The sequence below is a fragment of the Musa acuminata genome, chromosome BXJ2-7 (assembly GCF_036884655.1).
Source record: "Musa acuminata AAA Group cultivar baxijiao chromosome BXJ2-7, Cavendish_Baxijiao_AAA, whole genome shotgun sequence".
Taxonomy (NCBI): Eukaryota; Viridiplantae; Streptophyta; class Magnoliopsida; order Zingiberales; family Musaceae; genus Musa; species Musa acuminata.
Window position 1 is genome coordinate 9,053,875 of NC_088344.1, and position 19,136 is coordinate 9,073,010.

The 19,136-nt window shown below is 42.2% G+C and overlaps 6 protein-coding genes across 7 annotated transcripts; 5 read left to right on the forward strand and 1 right to left on the reverse strand.

Annotated features, from left to right (window-relative positions):
• The first annotated feature begins 1,585 nt into the window (after positions 1-1,585).
• Positions 1,586-3,922, forward strand: LOC135617075 (alpha-1,3-arabinosyltransferase XAT2-like). The gene is made up of 3 exons (XM_065116981.1): positions 1,586-2,403; positions 2,539-2,613; positions 2,702-3,922. The coding sequence occupies exons 1-3, from the start codon at positions 2,283-2,285 to the stop codon at positions 3,886-3,888; spliced, it is 1,383 nt and encodes a 460-aa protein (XP_064973053.1). The 5' UTR covers positions 1,586-2,282; the 3' UTR covers positions 3,889-3,922.
• Positions 3,923-4,714: 792 nt separating this feature from the next.
• LOC103991459 (alpha-1,3-arabinosyltransferase XAT3) lies at positions 4,715-7,612 on the forward strand. Of its 2 annotated transcripts, XM_009410933.3 has the most exons (6): positions 4,715-5,029; positions 5,118-5,153; positions 5,236-5,328; positions 5,533-5,625; positions 5,750-5,911; positions 5,987-7,612. In XM_009410933.3, exons 1-6 carry the CDS (start codon positions 4,885-4,887, stop codon positions 7,156-7,158), a joined length of 1,701 nt encoding a protein of 566 aa, XP_009409208.3. In that variant the 5' UTR covers positions 4,715-4,884; the 3' UTR covers positions 7,159-7,612. The 2 variants fall into 2 exon arrangements, with proteins under 2 accessions (XP_009409208.3, XP_018684564.2); XM_018829019.2 differs by lacking the exon at positions 5,118-5,153 and having other exon boundaries at positions 5,987-7,497.
• On the reverse strand, positions 7,595-9,165 carry LOC135617076 (transcription factor bHLH162-like). The gene is made up of 3 exons (XM_065116982.1): positions 8,866-9,165; positions 8,127-8,444; positions 7,595-7,958 (listed from the first exon to the last, which is right to left on the reverse strand). Exons 1-3 carry the CDS (start codon positions 9,001-9,003, stop codon positions 7,890-7,892), a joined length of 525 nt encoding a protein of 174 aa, XP_064973054.1. The 5' UTR covers positions 9,004-9,165; the 3' UTR covers positions 7,595-7,889.
• A 1,752-nt stretch (positions 9,166-10,917) lies between these two features.
• Positions 10,918-11,740, forward strand: LOC103991832 (dirigent protein 4-like). Its single transcript, XM_065118966.1, has 2 exons — positions 10,918-11,189; positions 11,617-11,740. The coding sequence occupies exons 1-2, from the start codon at positions 10,918-10,920 to the stop codon at positions 11,738-11,740; spliced, it is 396 nt and encodes a 131-aa protein (XP_064975038.1).
• A 790-nt stretch (positions 11,741-12,530) lies between these two features.
• LOC103991460 (dirigent protein 4-like) lies at positions 12,531-13,232 on the forward strand. Its single transcript, XM_009410935.3, has one exon. It carries the CDS (start codon positions 12,565-12,567, stop codon positions 13,105-13,107), a length of 543 nt encoding a protein of 180 aa, XP_009409210.2. The 5' UTR covers positions 12,531-12,564; the 3' UTR covers positions 13,108-13,232.
• Positions 13,233-13,470: 238 nt separating this feature from the next.
• On the forward strand, positions 13,471-18,756 carry LOC135617077 (uncharacterized). The gene is made up of 6 exons (XM_065116983.1): positions 13,471-14,201; positions 15,218-15,383; positions 15,599-15,775; positions 15,864-15,947; positions 17,076-17,157; positions 18,176-18,756. The coding sequence occupies exons 1-6, from the start codon at positions 13,801-13,803 to the stop codon at positions 18,610-18,612; spliced, it is 1,347 nt and encodes a 448-aa protein (XP_064973055.1). The 5' UTR covers positions 13,471-13,800; the 3' UTR covers positions 18,613-18,756.
• The last annotated feature ends 380 nt before the right edge of the window (positions 18,757-19,136 follow it).

Below are 19,136 nucleotides of genomic sequence, written 5' to 3' on the forward strand. Positions count from 1 at the left end.
AGTTAATATAAAATAACTTATAGATATAATGGCTCGAAATGCCCTATTAAGTATTTTGTTAATTTGACACATTGGTCAAACCATTGTTGAACGACAATATTCACTCGAAATTGACTTGGATGCATAGTTAGCTTGACATGTTGGTTGTGATGGATCCTTAATATCATCATAACTCTAATCGAAAAAAGAGGCAAAGTCAAATATTATCATTTTCATCGTTATTATGGTCACAATACGAAAGATTATCATGACGGAATAAATTGAAGAACTCATATGACGAGGGCACCTCGGACAATTCATTCGAATGCATCAGGAGCTATCACCGTGACCTTAGGGGTCAATCGAAAGGTAAATAGACATCATTGTCGATGGCCTAGCCTTAAGAGGAGATAGCATCTTGGGTCACAAAGCAAATGCTCAAACCATCATTGGCAAGCGTCCCTGAACTAAAAGCAACTAACAAATAACTTTCAGAGAGGAGAAGACAGTATGTCTCGACCTAAATCACGATGATGCTTTAATAGTTACCGTATGAATGGTCAGTGCCCACGTAAAAAGGTTTATGATTGACACAAATAATAGTAGTGATGTGCTTTACTTTTACTCCATTCAAAGATTAAGACTTACAACTAATGATCTTATCCTCATGACTTCCTTACTAATGAGGTTTACCGACGATTCAATCTCCTCTCTCGGGATCATGGGTTGCACATTACTTTTGGAAAGGAACCATGCTAAAAAATAGTAAAGACCAAGTTTATGATGATCAATATCTCCTCGACGTACAATTATCTAAACTTATCCAATGATGATGAAATTTCTGACTAATACCGGAGTTGACGAATTAAGAAGTAACCCAAAGGAGTCTCGATAATGTTACCTTATGGCTGTCTCGTTATCCAAGAAAGTTCGATTTGAGACACTATTTACAAACCCAAGAGATGATTTATTATTTGACATGCTCAATAATAACCGACGATTTTATGTAATAGACGCACATGTTAATTCCCTAATAAACTCCGATGCTTATCTTAGTTCACTATCAAATGATGAGTGTTTGTCAAGTATATCTTTAGGTCTCTAAATCGTCGGACTCCATTAGCTTTTAATTATTATGGGTGTTTGTCAAGTATATCTTTGATATAATTTTTATAGGATTTATTATCGAATCCTCTCGATCTCTCAATATCAGATTTACGATAAGCTCAAACGTTGGACTCCTAATTGGTTCTGAGTTTCTAACGCATCGGACAATCAAAATTTATAGAAACAAATATAAATTATAAAGTATACAAAATGTAACATATCAATATAACGATTACAATGAGAAAATGTCTCAATTGGGCCTCCGTGTTCGGGCGAGCGAAGCCCAAAGAACATCATGCATGCTTTCTTATGACGCCAAACGTCTCGTACTCAGGCAAAGGGCGGAGAGCCGTGACTTGATTCGAGGCTGTGTCCGAGTCCCACCAGTTCAATCCTGTGTCAATTTGTGGGTCATTCGAGAAAGACATAACCTGGTCATCTCTCATCGTCTCTCTCTCTCTCTCTCTGGACAATCGAAGGGTTGAGAAATGGTCATCACCAACTCTGTACTGCTACTCGGACGACTTTCCAAGAATCGTGCTTGGGTGAACCTTGAATTTTATTGCGTGCGACTTCCAAAGATCATACGTAATAATGAATGGCTGATGACAGTGTCCTCTCTCTCTCTCTCTCTCTCTCTCTCTCTTTCTCTCTCTCGCACAGTCTGGTGAAGATGATCCAAACCAGTTGATCTATTAATAAAGCACTCTGCTGCATTGTTGGTAGGAATCTCTTAAACTGGGATTCCACCAACTTCGACTTCCATGTGATGCCTAAGATGCTCGACTCTTGGTTCTTTCTTTTCAGGAACATTTACATGTTCAGCATGATCGCTGCACAGTTGCATACTGAATTCCTTATGCTACCTTCTCTGTTCATGAATAAGAATTTTCCAAGTCAACTCGAAGAAAAGGTCTACAGATGCCATTCATTTACCATCAACAACTTGGATCTACAAGCAAGTCCTGCTCGCACCAATCAACTGCAAGTGCACACCATAAGAAAAGTCTGCACAACCGATGGGGATTATAATAGTAGCCACTTGCCAGCAGCTTCCTCAAGAGGAGTTGCAGGGCTGCAGATCTTTATTCCACGCTGAGGTCGCCGAAGACGAACAGAGCCTGTGATCGAAGCCTGGTTTTGGTGTGGTTCTTCCTGATTCGGATGAACGTTGAAGCCTGAGAGACACCACCACGATGGGAAATCCGACGAGCCATGTCAGGCGTAGCCTCAGCTGGGGTGTGATCGTAGGATGTTTCTTGCTCTCCATGATCCTTCTGGTGTTGACGACAAGCTACGCTGCATCTTTTCCCGGTTGTGAGTTCCTCTGTCTTGTGTTCTGTTTTGCTTGGTGGATGAGAAGCGGAGTTTTATCCTCTTCTGTTTTGCTTGGTTGAATCCATTAACCTCTGCTGGAGCTGATGATGTACCTAATCTTGAATGGTTCTGCAGTTGGCCTTTCACTGTCTGGTAATTCCGCTTCTGCTGGTGCTAAGACAGAGCAAAAGCTCACTTCTGATCATCCAGGTAATCTGGTCGTCTGAAACTTTTTTTAGCTCTCGAATCATTGTCGGACGACGACGAGTACGCAAAAGGTTTTGGGCGAAACGTGCAGATGCAAAGATCAAAACTGGCGAGAAGCTCCAGAGAAAGCCCCTGTGCGATCTAACACAGAGAAGAGCAGATATCTGCGACATGGAGGGCGACATCAGGGTCCATGGAAACTCCTCCTCCGTGCTCTTCGTTACCTCCTCGGGATTGCAGGAATCTTATCGGATACAGCCTCATCCTCGGAAAGGAGACCATGCTGCCTTGGCTACCGTGACGGAAGTGACGGTGAGATCTACCACCGCGGAAGAGGCACCTAAATGCACAACAAAGAGCCGAGTCCCAGCGGTCATCTTCTCCAACGGCGGCTACATGTTTAACTTCTTCCACGACATCAGCGATGCGCTGATCCCTCTCTACATTACGTCTCACCGGTTCGATGGCGAGGTCCAGTTTCTGATCCGGGACATGCTCCCATGGTGGGTCGAGAAGTTCCAACCACTACTGAAGGGGCTCTCACGCTACGACATCATCGACCTCAATCGAGACCATGAAGTCCGATGCTACTCCCATGTCATTGTGGGGATCATGTTCCACGCTGACCTGTACATCGATCCCACAAAGTCCGGTGGGCTCACGATGCTGGACTACGGAGCGTACCTGAGGAAATCCCTTGGACTGAAGCGTGAGACCGCAATCAAGCTTGCAAATCCAGACGAGGAGAAGAAACCCAGAGTGCTGATCATCAACAGGAAGGGAACGAGAAGGTTCACCAACGTGGACGAGATCGCGCGGATGGTGGAGATGTCAGGCTTCCAGGCGGTGGTGTCAGAAGTGCACGAGAACAAGAGTCTGGCGGAGTTCGCGCAGGTGGTGAACTCGTGCGACGTGCTGTTGGGCCTGCATGGCGCCGGGATGACCAATCTCATCTTCCTCCCCACCAACGGGATACTGATTCAGATCGTGCCACTGGGCAGAATGGAGGACGTGTGCTGGATAAACTACGGAGCTCCGGCGGTGCGGGTGAAGCTGCATTACCTGCAGTACAGCATCAGAGCACCAGAGAGCAATCTGATCGACCAGTTTCCCAAAGATGATCCTGTGATTTTGGACCCCAAAGCCGTCTTCGAGAAGCAGGGGTCGGCACGGTGGGTGTCCTTGTACATGCATCGGCAGACCGTGAAGCTTGATGTGGAGAGGTTTAGGAGTGTTCTGTGGCATGCCCGTGAGATCTTTCGCCAACCCTGGAATTAAATCCAAACAACCATTGCAGTCTTACTTTTCTTAAGAGGATGGATTATTAGATAAGATTTGGATTTCCTAATACAGAAATTGTCTTCTTCACGATAAAACACACACAAAATGAGAACAAGAGAGAAGTATAATTGTCCTCAAACGAGTGAGTATTACTCAATTAGATACGTTCGATTCTAGTTGTTGGGCCGTCTTTGTCGGGCCAATTCGCCGACTCAGATCTCATTGGTGACGGAGCCGTCGCCCAGCTTTGGGAATCCAAATCAAACGGATGGAGCGCAAACCAGCATCGATGACAGCTAAGCGGTGACATGGGTCCACACAACTTTAGGTTAAACATATGTGACATGTTCGTATGGTGGGGTCGATTTCCTACCTACCTATCTTGATTTCAAGGTCGCCAGATTAGTTGGAAGGAGAAGCAGGAACACAACACGGCTGTCTACAGGTGGTTTAACCATGGCATCGAAGGCATGTGAAGGCTCAGCACGAGTCCATGTCTTCTCCTCGACAGACTTGTTACCGTGTACATGTTACACCTGCACTGGCCCACTTCACGAGGCTGCGGGTCCCATTCGTGCAGAGGGCTGATAACGACGCGGAAGCAGAAAGCGAGGGCGTGGGCTATTCAATTACGCAATAATGTATGTGGTCCTCCGCACGCACCGTTCGTACAAATAAATGCCGACTTTCGAACTCATCTCGCAATATTTTCTCCTCCTTTTTCTAAATTAAAAAATAATTCCTGACTGACGGCAAAAAATAATAATAATAATTTCCGTATTTTTTTATAGAGAATTCGCTCAATAAAAGTAATAGAGAAAGGTAGTCCAAATCGGTGTCCCGAAGTTGGTAGAAGGCAATGACCGAACTCTTCCGTTTGCCGGAGCCTCAACTCAACCGAAGAAGAGAAGGTGCTGCTGCAGTCTAGGCTGGCAACCACCGCTCCTCTTCGTCGTAAGAGAAGCCTGCTCATCTTGCCCGGGAACAGAGTTGATGCCGATGGGTTCCAAACCGAGGTCGGTTCGGAACGCCAACCAGTCGCGAAGATTCAGATTCGTGCTTCTCATCGTCGGATGCCTTGTGGTCACCATGACCTTCTTGGTGGTGTCTAAGCCTCAGACACTCTTTCTTTCCAACAGTAAGCCACCACTCTTCGCCTTTGTTTATGTCCCGTTCCCAAATCCTTGTTTTTGAGCTCTTCATCTATGTTTTATCTGCCGTCGCAGTCGGTCTCGGCCCATCGTTGCTTCCTCCGCAGTCGGGTAGGTCGCAGATCTTGCATCCATCGATTGCTGCATGTTTCTTGCGAACGCTCTTTTTAGCTCTGACTAGGCCTTTCTTCAGATCACGATGCGGTGAATGGCGATGACCGTGGGATACAGGGGAGTCACTCAGCTCCTGTAGGAAAGGAAGATGCACAAAGTTCTCAGGTATTAGGTAATCTATCTACTCATTCCTTCTGTTTGTTCGTAGAATTGAAGCTTATCGACTTGATCTTCCATGAAAGAGAAAAAAGGAGAATCTTTTTATCGATGGAAAGTAGTTTTTTTAGCTTGGATTTAGTCAATTCTGTGTGCTTAGCTGAGAAAAGGCAATTGGTTCTATATAAAGTGGAAGCTGACAGTGTTCCTCGTGTTGCAGAAAGCAACAAGGAGAAAGCAGAGGGAGGAGAAAAGAATGTGATTGTTGTTGATTCAACTCCGAATGAAGAGACGAACATCCACAAACTACAAGGTATGAGCATGATTTATTATTGTCGACTGTAGTAATCTCAAGCAACTGGATCTAAATCTGCCGACAGTCTACTGGATCAGATGAAAACATTCGATGCATGTAACCTTCCACTCTTATGTTACAGAGACCAAAACCGAGACAGAGGAGAATGGCATGAGTATAACTTCAGATGATCCTAGCTCGAATCAACAAGAGACGCATGATAGACTCGCACTGCCAACCATTTCGAACTACACCATTAATGATCGCACTCAGGGAGATGGCACGGTTGTTCTTGAGCACTCAGGTAAGTCGATTGGATCCCTCTATTTATTCTGCTCTTGGTTCCAGTGAGTTGCTGATTCTTTTTCACCGTACGAAGATGGAGGCGAGCAGATTCAAACTCCAGAGAGGAAGCCATTATGTGATGATTCAGACCGACGAACAGATGTCTGCGAAATGTATGGTGATGTTAGGATTCCCGGGAACTCCTCATCTATCATATTCGTGGAAGCATCGAAAACAGAGCAGAAAGAACTGTGGCAGATTCATCCTTATCCTCGCAAGGGGGACGAGGCTTGCTTTAAAGGTGTCAGAGAACTCGCGGTCGAAGCAGGCAGTGAGGCCCCTCTATGCACCGTCAACCACGATGCTCCGGCCATCGTGTTCTCCACTGGCGGATATGCCGGTAGCCTCTTCCATGACTTCAGCGACCTGCTCGTTCCCCTCTTCCTGACCGCTCGTCCATTCGACGGAGAGGTTCAGTTCGTGGTGACCGACTTCAAGAACTGGTGGATCACCAAGTACCTTCCCGTGCTCCAGAAGCTGTCCAAGTATCCGGCGATCGACTTCGACAAGGACAAAGAAGTACACTGCTTCAAGCAGGTGAAGGTTGGTCTTCGAGCTCACAATGAGTTCCACATCGACCCTGCGAGAGCTCCCAATGGCTACACCATGCTCGACTTCACTAAGCTCACGAGGAGCGCCTTCTCGTTGGCGAGAGAAACACTGGTTAACATCGAAGATCTTTCCGTCAGGAAGCCGAAGCTGTTGATCATTGCGAGGAAGCAGTCACGAGCATTCACGAACATCAATGAGATAGTTGAAATGGCAGAGGGGTTGGGTTACGAGGTGGTCGTCGAAGAAGCAGATCCAGGATCTGACATAGCTCGGATGGCAGGGATCGTGAACTCCTGCGACGTGATGATGGGCGTGCATGGCTCCGGTCTCACCCAAATGGTCTTCCTGCCGCTTAGTGCCACCCTAATACAGATCGTTCCATGGGGTGGGTTGGAAGGGAAGGCGATGCTGGATTACGGGAACCCTGCCAAGGAAATGGGGCTCCACTATGTGCAGTACAGTATCACCATCGATGAGAGCAGCCTGACGGAGCAATTTCCAAGAGACCACCCTGTGTTCACGGACCCCATGTCCTTCCACAGTCGCGGGTTTCAGGTGCTGAGGTCTACGTTCATGGATAACCAGAATGTGAAGCTGGATGTCAACAAGTTCAGAGATGTTCTATGGAAAGCACTCGAGCATCTAATCCAGTAGCAGCCATTTGCTCCTCTTCAAGTTCTTTACGTCAGTCATGTTCATCTACTCCCCATTAGCAGAGTGGAGAGCTTCTTCTTCCTCCAGCCAGTTTTTTCTTCAGTCGGTTTTGTCCTACCTCTGGTGAAGGTCGAGAACAGAAGAAGATGATTTCTAATGTGTGCACCTCGCCTGAATTGGTGTCTCAGATCAGTTTAACGTACTCGACCATGAAGATGATTTCTACTGCCCAATTCTTCTGCAATCAAATCTCTGATGATATATATAGAGGTTAGAATAAGAGCGTGCATCTATAGTCTGTGTGCAGGAGAGTAAGTTAATTAAAGTTTGAGTTGGCTACATCTCATTCTTCCCCGAATGATTTCTGTTTTCACTTCGATGATGTGATCATCCATAATTTAAATAATCAGATCAATTCTATGGGAGAAAATAGTGGTTGATTCACAAAGTTTAATTTTTGACAGCATCCTCATTCATCTCATCGGTGATATGTTTCGGATTCGAATCCATATAAGAGATACATCCAGTTTTTGTGACTCTAAGCTCAAAGCTGGAAGTGTCACAGCCAGAAGCTCCTCCCTGTTCTTCCATGGACCAATTCACATAGTCCTGTTTACCTCAATTACAAGCACCACCACCTCCAGCATCAAGCAACACAAGAGTTCTCTCCGGTGTGTATTTTCTCCACATCTGCCAATAGACAATGATGCTCCACCAAATCCATGAGATGCTTACTGAACCAAATCCTTCAATCTCTCGGACACTCTCGATGCCTCCAAGCCAATTCTGGAGCTAAAAGCCTGCAGAAGACACCGACTTGTAGTCATCCTCACATCTACGAGTTCGATACCAAGCGAAACCTTTCGATTGTTAGATTATGGAGTATGGGCTGTCTTAATTAGTTTGAGCCATCCACAGAATTTGCTAGCTACTAAAAAGCAAGGAAAGAAAAGAAGGGTTATGATTACCTTTGAATGTATCGTGTGGAAGATCTTGTCGCCCACAGTTGAGAAGCTAGCATTAACAACGTCTGCACCCTCTTCCTCAAGAACATTGATCACTTCATGGAACATGAATCTCTTACTCACCCTACTTATCAGAAGAATCTCCAAGTCCATGTCCCGGTGCCTTACTTCAAGAATTGGCAGTTGAAATCCTACTGTCACACCATTTGTTTCCGTCATGGCCCAAGTGAGCCTTCTCTGCTTCAAGTTTTCAATCCTTTCCTCGAGTTTCTTGATGTAAGATGTGGCTTGATCCAGGCTATCATTCTGTGTCAGTCCGTTCTATAACATAGAGATAGGTTAGGATAGAGGTTTACTGTGGACGTTCTTAAAAGAGAAACAACTTCACAGTGCTATTCATCCCCTCCAAAAATGAAGGTGATTTTGAGTTCTTTCTAGCAAAACATTACGATTAATTTAAGAATACTCTAAATTGTTCATCTTTATGCTTTCCTCACTGGATTCAATTATTTTCAATTAATTTAGGAGTTCTTATCCTTGAAAAGTTTGTAGACACGAACAATTTAGAGGCCAATAACCACAAGATCTCATCTACCTGTGGAATCCTATAAAAGAACAGAGGAAAGAGCAAGAAAGAAAGAAAGAAAGGCGCTCTCATATCAGAGGCCAAATCCAGGGTAAGCATCGAGTGCTGCAGAAAAGGAACAGTCCGAGAGCAGCTCAAAGAAGATGGTTACTCTACCTTTGAAGTGGTCCTGTGTTCTTTTGGGATGATCGAGGAGAGCTGGAGACACAAGCTCTTCATGTGCATTCTCCTATACTTCTCCACCGTCTTCCTCTCCATTCTGGAATCGGCTCTGCCACCTCTGCGCATCTTCATCTTCTCTTCCTCTTATATGTGTGTTGTATTCGACACTCTCTCAAGGTCCTTGCACGTACCGCTGCGGCTGCCGCATGACGACGCCTGGCAAATATAGAGGAGCGAGCTCGCAGAAGAGTCGCGTCCTAAATTTGCTCGATCAGCAACCATCGGCTGTTCCCCTCCACACTCTGGCAAGGAGGAAATAAAACCGTGGGCCGCAGGCGGTAATGGGAGGACGACCAGACAACGGTGACGTCCACGCGATAGAGAGAGTGAGAAATTGACCTTAAGGTGGCAAATTGAGGACGATAAAATGATTGACACTGAGACCTGCAACCCCAAATGGCCCAAACACCCATCTTAACGGCGCTACCACGCAGATGACACCCCGCAATGTTCGGAGTCGAGTGGCTGGGGGGCAGCCGACGCTGCTTGTGTTGTCACTTCAGCTTACTGGTTTTTCGATGTGGACTCGAAGGCCTAATCGGAAAGCAGACGTATCGGCCACAAGTTCTCATTTGCCGTCGTGTCTTTTGCCTACGCTGAACCACGCATTCACAACTGCACCAAATCATCAACGCCAGTAGCCATCTGACACTTAATTTCATGTCCCTTCGCATTTATCTCATATTGGCTGAGCCAATTCCATCGTTTTCCTCTGCCTTTAGGGATGATGCAACAACAGTCAGCGTGACGGGGGAGAAGACAAACAGTACGTGGCTCATCGGCCGGCAACCGAACTCCCCATGCAAGTAAGGCTTTCAGGATTCCACGGAGCCACTTCCTTTGTTGTCTACTTCTACATAAATAAGCTGTGGTTTCAATCAAATGTGATGGCTCGTGATACGTGAATCACTGATGCACAATTTCTTTAATCGTTTGACTTTGCAATTCATTTTGATTCAGCGAAAAAAAAATAAAAAAGGAACGAGTCATTCGAGACTAACGGTCAAATATGTTGGGAAAACGGTTATAGTGAAATAATTTTTTTTTCTTTTGTTTATCAAAATAAATTTCTCATTAAAATATTAATTTATTATCAAAATATAAATTTAATCAGAACAGTATAAATAGTAGAATAATAAATCAGTCATAAAGTGAGACACTAAATTTTCACGTGAAAAATCCAATACGAAAAAAAATCATGGGACCGCAGCCCACCTCAAACTTCCACTATCACCAATAATGATAACATATTTACAATAAGTCTTTTCTAGAATAATCAAAGAATTACAATAACATCGAGAATAAATATCTTAACTCAATATTACCGTACATCATCATTAAATATAGAATTCATAAAAAAAAATTATGTCTCATAAAATAGATATAATAAGAAAGTACCTTAGAATGTATAAACTGTAGATCGATACCGTTAAGATTCTTCACATAAAATTTGAACAAAAATCAACGAAGTTTAGTCGCTCGATCATCTAACAAAAGTCTCGTGCCGACACGCACGTCTTGTTTACTCCCTCGTCTTTTACTTTTTTTTTATATTTTTTTAATAAATTAGATTTAGGTTGTCCAAATCATCTAGTCCAAGGGCCGGACCCAACAAAATAATATGTTGCACGTTTCAACCCTCTATTTCATGATGCATAATCATATAATATACTCTATTTCATGTTGTTTTAGGTTTTGGACTCCATTAGTTGTTCTCTTGATGGATAGAAATGAGACAATATCGACACTCCACTTCCTTTTTCTTCCGACATTAATCAAAATGCATCGAAATAAATCAAGATTTCCCAAATCCTTGACTATTTCAAGATTTTTCCAAGCATTTTCTGGAAATTAGAACCTTAATTGGATGCAAATTAAAGGAGGCTGTCTGAATATAAAACAGAGCACAGAAGCCATTAACGAGAGAGATCTCATGGCGAGAACGGAAGTGCATCTTCTTGGGTTTGCCGATGCCGTTCCTTTGAGATGAAGCAGCAGGTCACAAACCTCCACTTCTTCTTCCACGACATCGCTGGCGGCGACATCCCGACCGTCGTCCACGTCGCCGCTCCCAAAAACCTCAGCAGCCTGGTCAAGGAGCCGTCGTTCGGGACCGTCTACGCCATCGATGACCCTCTCACGGAGGGCCCCGAGGCGGACTCCACGGCCGTCGGGAGCGCGCAGGGCATCTACATCTCGTCGGGGCAGGACGCGCCGATGCTGGTTTTTGCGACGGACTTCGGCTTCGCTCCTTCAGCGTGTTCTTAACGAAACCGGTGATCGACACGGATGACAGGATATAAACATAAATAATTTTTTATAATATGAACAAATAAAACTAGAGATAATCAACTATAAAAATACTGAATATACAAATCCCACAACCTTATGAACCAATCTCATGAAATAACTCAGATATAATGATTATGTTACTGTACATAATATCTAAATTTTTTCCACTACTTAGATGTTTGAGAACAGTCTCTCTTATTTTTTTATTATTTTTTTATATTTTTTTAATCAAAATACTATTGTAATTTTTTATTTATTATTATATTTTTTCTTTTATTTTCACGATCATCACACCCCTCTTATTAGATTAAGATTTGATTTAAAAAAAGAACGGACTATAAGCTGTTAAAGTCACTATGGACTAAACTTATTGACTGTCAACCCCAATAATAGACATAGTGCTCGTAGTGGTCAACAACGGGAGGCGTTTCGGTTGGCTCAAGACGTCGCCAAACCCCGAACCAACTCCATCAATGACACCTCAGGTGATGCCGTGGTGGAGTTCCATTACGGGTGAACTCACAATAGAGATTCTCATGTGCTATCAGCCACGCCTTGTTTCTTCTACATTGGTTTTTTATATTTAATTCTAATTTTTATTAAAAAAAATAATATAAATATTAAAAAAAATCAACCAATGTTTGACTTATCTGATCGATATCTTTTTGCTCAGCCAAAATAACCTTTCCTTAATTGACAGTAAAAGTGACTCATTTTGTACGATAAGTGACATCAATCATCGCAGCACTTCATATTAGAGTCACATGTGGCACAGGGCAGAGACTTCCAAGTAGCAGGAAAGAGGACAAAAATAATAGCTTATGTCTATAAGCTTTCGTCCTTAGAGAAGCGATCAATGAAAGAGGGTTAAAATCTAAGTATGATAAATGTCCTTTATAATCTTAAAATTCTTAATATGGGTGTATATGATTTTGCTAAATAAAGGAGCCATCTCTCCCAAAGATATTTCTATTTTATTCTTATAAGTAAAATATAAACTATATAAGAAGATATACGAATGTATCCTAAGATGCAAATCCATATATTACATGAATAAAATAAAACAGTAAGGTAATTGATTATTGTAGCGGAAAGCATACGATGAGACATTAATTCAATTATTGCCCCGATTTCCGCAGGCATTAATCACATTAATATAAGGAAACAAATCAAGATTTTCCAAATTTTAATTCTCCGGAAATTAAAACGATACTATATCGGATGGGGTAGAATTGGTAAGGGAAATCGATACCATTTACAACGTTACCATCAACGATCAAGAGCGGTGTATCTATTAAACAGCAAGAGAGGCACCACACAAGCCATCATCCGAGAGACCAAATGGCGAGATCCGACGGGCGTCTTCTCGTCTTCGCCGTCGCCGTGGCCTTGTTGGCTATCCAATGCCAATCCTTTGGGATGAAGCAGAAGGTCACAAACCTCCACTTCTTCTTCCACGACATTCTTAGCGGCGACAAGCCGACCTCCGTCCGAGTCGCGGCTCCCAAAAACCTCAGCAGCCTCGTCAAGGAGAAGTTGTTCGGGACCATGTTTGTCATTGACGATCCTCTCACGGAGGGCCCCGAGGCGGACTCCAAAGTCCTCGGGAGCGCGCAGGGCTACTACATAATTTCGGGGCAGGACTCGCCGATGCTGGTGTTAGCGGCCGACTACGGCTTCACCACGGGGCCATACAACGGCAGCTCCTTCAGCTTGTTCTCGAGGAACCCGGTGATGGACACGGACAGGGAGCTCTCCGTGGTCGGCGGCAGGGGGGCGTTCCGGATGGCTCAGGGCATCGCTAAACTCCACACTCACTCTATCGACGCCGCCACCGGCGACGCCGTGGTCGAGTACAACGTGACGTTGTTCCACTACGAGTGAATCCACCATCCATGAATGGCTTACTGTTCCTTCTGTTGCCGCCATGCACTTACTGTTCCTTCTTCAGATTTCATAAATAATAATTTTTTGTTTGCTATTTATATATTTTTGCAATGGGAATAAATCCGTACATCTAAATGATATTTTTTCTCCTTCGCTTCGCACCAAATTGATTTGCTTACTTATTTCTCTTTTCGGAATCGCGAAAGTGCCAAAGTTGTTGTCCGCATCCCATACCCAACGGACGGCTACCCACGGTCCTAGTCGTTGTCACCAATGGGACCCAGGCCAGTCGATATAATAATCGGTATGTGTCGGCGACCGTATGCGAACCCTTCCATGCGTGCTTTCGGCGTCCGTCCATTGACGGCCTCTTCTGTAGCGGCGCTGGCAGTTCCTAGACACGTCGACGAACTGTCAGCGAACACGAACAGGAACTCAACCGCGCAGCTCCCGACGGCCCTCCATGCCGCTTTATGATTCGTGCATCATGGCCCTATATATTCGACCACCACCCACTGGCGGAATATTTCGTCGCTCTGGCTCCCCCCTCTTCGCGACACCGGCATCCATGTAGATCGGTCGGTGGCCGTTCCGTCTCGTCTTCTTTTACCGTTTCCTTTTGCTTGTTCGTTCGGTTTGGTATTTGATTCGATCGAGAGGAGAAGCGAAATCGGAAAAGAGAACGAGAAGATGGGGTATTTGTACACCGATTTCGTGGATTTGATGAAGAAGCCGGCGGTGGCGGAAACCCTGATCGACATCCTCCTCTGTGCGGTGCCTATCTGGGTGGCAGTGATGATCGGGTTGGTCATCGGCTGGTCGTGGCGCCCGCGTTGGACGGGGCTGCTCTTCTTGGGCCTTAGGAGCAAGCTCCGGTTCCTGTGGACGGCACCCCCGGGCCTGGGCGCTCGCCGCCTCTGGTTTGCCTTCACAGCCCTCTCGGTCTTCTCTGTGTGCCACAAGCTGTGCTCGTCCTCGATCTTTAAGGGGAAGGCTGGGAGGTCCCAAGACGTCGAGGAGGATTCTTCGGTGGCGAAGACGGCGGCTTCGCAGATTTTGCCGGTGGATGAAGGGGATGGCGGCAGGTCTAGGTAGCATCCGGTTCCTCCTTTCTTTTGGTCTTATGGGTAGTCATTGCTTAACAACTGTATGCATTGTATTACGTAATAATGAAGCAACATTAATTTTGTGTGCATAATGTACAACTCTCAAATTAATCCTAGGAAATATCTGTATGACCTTATTTACACTTAGGCATCTTTTATGTGGATTAATTTAGCTCGAAGGAAGAAGAGAAAACCAAAGAAAAACATAATTTCGTAACTATTAAGGCATATTTTATCTTTTCCCCTTTTTGCTGATTTATTTTTAATTAAACATGATGCCTCTAACTTTCTTTCTGCATTTGAGTCTTTGAATATCTGACGGAAAATTGCAGGATTATTAGCTATACATTGTTCTTCTGATCTTATGAGGATTATAAATACTAGATACTAGTTTCTAAGAGTAATGTCTCTTCTCTGGCATTGCGAATGACTTTTAGATTCAGGACAGAGTGGTTGAACTTATTCTATGAATTGCACAGTTGTAATTGATTCTGGCATGCCTTATTTGTTAATTAATTTAAAATCGACAGTGGTGGTGCTTCTTAATACGACACGCCTACAGATTCATGAGAAAATTTGTTAGTTGTATAGAAGTTCCATTAACGTGATTATACTGTTTAACAAGAAATTCTTGTATATTAAAGTTTTCCTCTAATCCATCATCTAGCTAATCCATGATTTTGATCTCTTCAGTAAAATAATATGATCTTGGATATTTGAAGGAAACTTTATGGTGATTTGATGATTTTACAAATCAACTTATCGAATTACTTTTCTCAAATATTAGAAGACATTATCAGCATGCAATACTGATTCCTCATTATCATTTGCAACTAGTCTTTAATAAAGTTTATGCAACTAGTTTTCACAGAGATCCTCTTTATTTAATATTTTCTTTTCTTTTTACAAATATGCTGCTTTGCAAGACTCTAAGGTCAACTGTTCAAACTTTAAATCCCCTAAATGAAAATGTAACACATAATATTCTCAATTTTCTGCAGTTCGAACATTGGACTATCTATGAGTGAACATGAAATTGTGACTGAGAAAGATCTAAAGCATCTATTGCATCTTCTAGATGGTAAAGTTGGAGATACAGTCTGGCAAAATCTAATGGAACGCACCACATCAAACATGATCTATCAAGCATGGCATCATGAACCTGAGGTAATTCATATCATTCTTACAAACTGTTTGTTCTTAAGTTGGATCAAGATTTAACGGACTATATACTCCATTAACATTTCGGAATTGTTCGTTTTTTAGATTTACTTTTGCATTGTGTACCTCATGTTTCACTTGTTCTAAATGCCAGGAATTACACATTCAAAAACTGACTTTAAAAGTAATTGAGGGTTCTAACAGCCTTTCAACTTCTTCAGATGGGCCCCATCATTTATCGCAGCAGAACTGTCTTTGAGGATGCTTCTCCTGAATTGGTTAGAGAATTCTTTTGGGATGATAACTTCCGGCTAAAATGGGATCCCATGCTTGCACACTTCAAAATATTGGAGGAGTTTGCTGAGAGTGGAACCATGATTGTTCACTGGATAAAAAAGGTTTTGGGATCAGCTCTATTATAATTATATTTTATATTTTATTATTGGCTAAACATAAATAACATAGGCGCATGTTTGTTGTTTACAGTTCCCATTTTTCTGCAGTGATCGGGAATATATAATTGGTCGGAGAATATGGGAATCTGGAAAGGCGTATTACTGTGTGACAAAGGTACTGTATGTCATTTTCTTTCATATTACATTCGTGCAGATATCTTTCTTTCATATTATATTTGTTCATCAAAACACAGAAAATGCCTTATCCTCTCTTTAGTTCTTTCCACCTAGCCAATGTTATAATCATGGAGCTTGTTTTTAAGTACAAACCAAAAGGGAGCATGTCGTTACTCTTTGCTACGATGAATCAAGCTTGTTTAAGCTATGGGGAAATTATTAGATATTTTCTATGTTATACTACTTAAGAGGCATCTATTCCATGTAACTTGCCATTGTTATTGTAAATTATCATATGCTGCATTTCCTTTTTTGTTTCCTAAATACACTGGTTGCCCAAGGACAGGATGATACCTGTGCTGCAAATATCTTCTGCCAGCTGCATCAAATATTATGTTATTACCATCTGGGACAAGTGTACAAATCACTGTTTCATAGATTTGGACTCACTGCATACTAGATGGACCTTCTTTCTTCCTTCCTAGTAAGGTTAAGCTGTGCAAGGCTATTTGAAATTTAAATTAAAGAGGTAAAAATTACATGGGAAGGTGAACTAAACAGGTCTTACAGGCAATACTGAACTTGAAAGTGGTTCTACAAACAAATTTGATTGGTTATGGTTCAGTTAGTGTTTTCTTTCCTAAATGCCTGATTTTCTTAGTTTCTGTTAGCTATGGTCCCTCTCTGAATTGATCTTGTTGTTTAACTGGTAAAGACTATCTGACCGGCACATGATGCTGTTTGGTTAAGCACTGTACATGTATCTATGCCATTGTGGCTCCCATTTGGCATCAGTCAGATTATCAAGCATGCAACTATATAGTTGGTTGATGCTGAAGCATATCATATGCTGGCCTGTTATGAGCATGCCTCCTTGCCACTGTATATAATATTATGCTTAGAACTGCAGCCACTCTGACCCATTTGCAACATTTGTCTATTTAATCATGCATGTTTGTAAAGTTGTGGTAATTCTTTGGCACGATTTATGTATTTTCTATTGGAGATAGATTATCATTTCCAAACTGAAATAGTAAACAAAAAAAAAATAGTTGTGGTCCAATTATTTAGTCATTTTCTGCATACTCAAAGTGGTGCTGATGGTTTCACAACATTTTATCTGCAGGGAGTTCCGTACTCATCTTTACCCAAAAGTGTAAAGCCAAGGCGTGTGGAATTGTATTTCTCAAGTTGGTGCATCAGGGCTGGTAACTTGTTTTCTTATCTTATTAATTTATTGTTGAAATTTCTGTATAACTAAACTTATCATCATCTCTTACCTTTATGCTATGAATTCTATATAGCGCAATATCTACAACAACAATAACAACAATAACATCAAGGCGACAATGTCTCAACTATTTGACATTGACCATATGGATCTCTTGTTATTATTAAACTTTTTTTATGAAATAATATTTTAGTTAATTTAAGAGAATTTAAATCTTTACTTATTATTTCTAGTAAAGTCTTTTTGGGTCTCCATCTAGTTCTAGCACCACTAATATTAATTATATTATCTTTTTTAATTGCAATTTGTATCGATCTCCTTTTAACATGTGTATAATTATTGAAAATGATTCTTTTTAACACAAGTAAAATGATTATTCACGAATAAGTATTTTTCTTAGATTTCCTAAACTTCCAAATATTACAGCAACATTTTCATCTCTATGATACAAAGGTCTACATAGGCTTTATTATAGGGTACATCTTAGGGTTGTGAAATATGAGAAAGTTTTGCTATGACATTTTGAGACATAAATCATCATTCTATACTTTTGGTTGATATTTTATAATAGATATCCATAAGAGGAATTCATCGATTGATGTTAGTTTTTTTAGTCCTATCGTTAAAAGACAATTGTTAGAGTTGTAATGATTTCTTTGTTTAACGATATCTAATATAAAATAGAGTAGATTTTTATCTTTCTCGTGATAAGTTGGCATTTGATGGAATTTTCATGCAAAGAATTTAAAGAATCTATTTCAACCTACGATGAATTAAATTTTCGCTTTCTCCCGAGTATTGATATCCGACACAAACATGATAAAATATTTTGAAGTATATATATTTCATAATCATAGCATCAATATCATGCAAATTCGAATAAAATAGATGAACCTTGCTTGGTACTTGTGTTCTATTACATTTACTATCAAGTATTACAATATTATCGATAACTTTTTTTCTTCTTTCTTTTTGCTTTTATTTCACATGAACAGTGGAATCACGCAAACAAGACGGTCAGTTATCAGCATGTGAGGTAACTCTGATCCACTACGAGGACATGGGCATTCCCAGAGATGTAGCTAAGGTCGGAGTTCGACATGGGATGTGGGGAGCGGTCAAGAAGTTGCAGTCTGGCATGCGAGCATATCAAGTGACGAGGAAAACTGAGATGTCTCCGTCGAGGAGTGCTCTTATGGCGCGAGTCACTACAAAGCTCCCGACGGACGGAACAATCACTGTCGAAGGCACAGAGACATCCTCCAGGCCTTCGGATAAAGCTTGTAACGACGATGCTGGTAAGGAACATCATCAAGGTATCGATTGGAAATGGGTTGTCATTGGTGGAGTTGCTGTTGTCTGCGGGCTTCAAACTGGTCTGATCGGAAAAGCTCTGGCATTCGGCGCCGCAAGGAGGCTTGCGAGGAAGTGACTTCTCTTTTGCCTTGTTGTATGACATCAGGGAGGGGGAGAGAGAGGCCTGTTTCTTGGTCTGAATGCTGGAACTGTGGGCAAGTAAACGACGTTTCTCTGGTTTTGCAACTTATCACACCATAAGATTGTTCTATTTCTCGTAGTATTACGTGATTGCAGTATATCTACAAGTAGCCCATAAGCATCAGCACCATTGCAATTGCCGTGATTAGAGTTTGTAGTGTGAGACTGCTGGGCAGGAGAATTAATTCTTAAACAAATTGTCCAGGTTTTAAGCTCCAAATTTTAATACTTGATTGGCAAACTTAACTACCAAATTTGACAACGAGAACTTTGTTGTCATTATTATTTTAACGATCACCGTCAAAGTCGTCATCACCAACTACGAATAGCTGAAAGAATTAATCACATTAGTTCTAAGCTTCTTAAGATAATGAGAAGATATAAGCACCACAAAGAACGAACACAACGCATAATGTTACTAGGAGAATAACGTAGACTGTTACTAGGCATATAATTTCC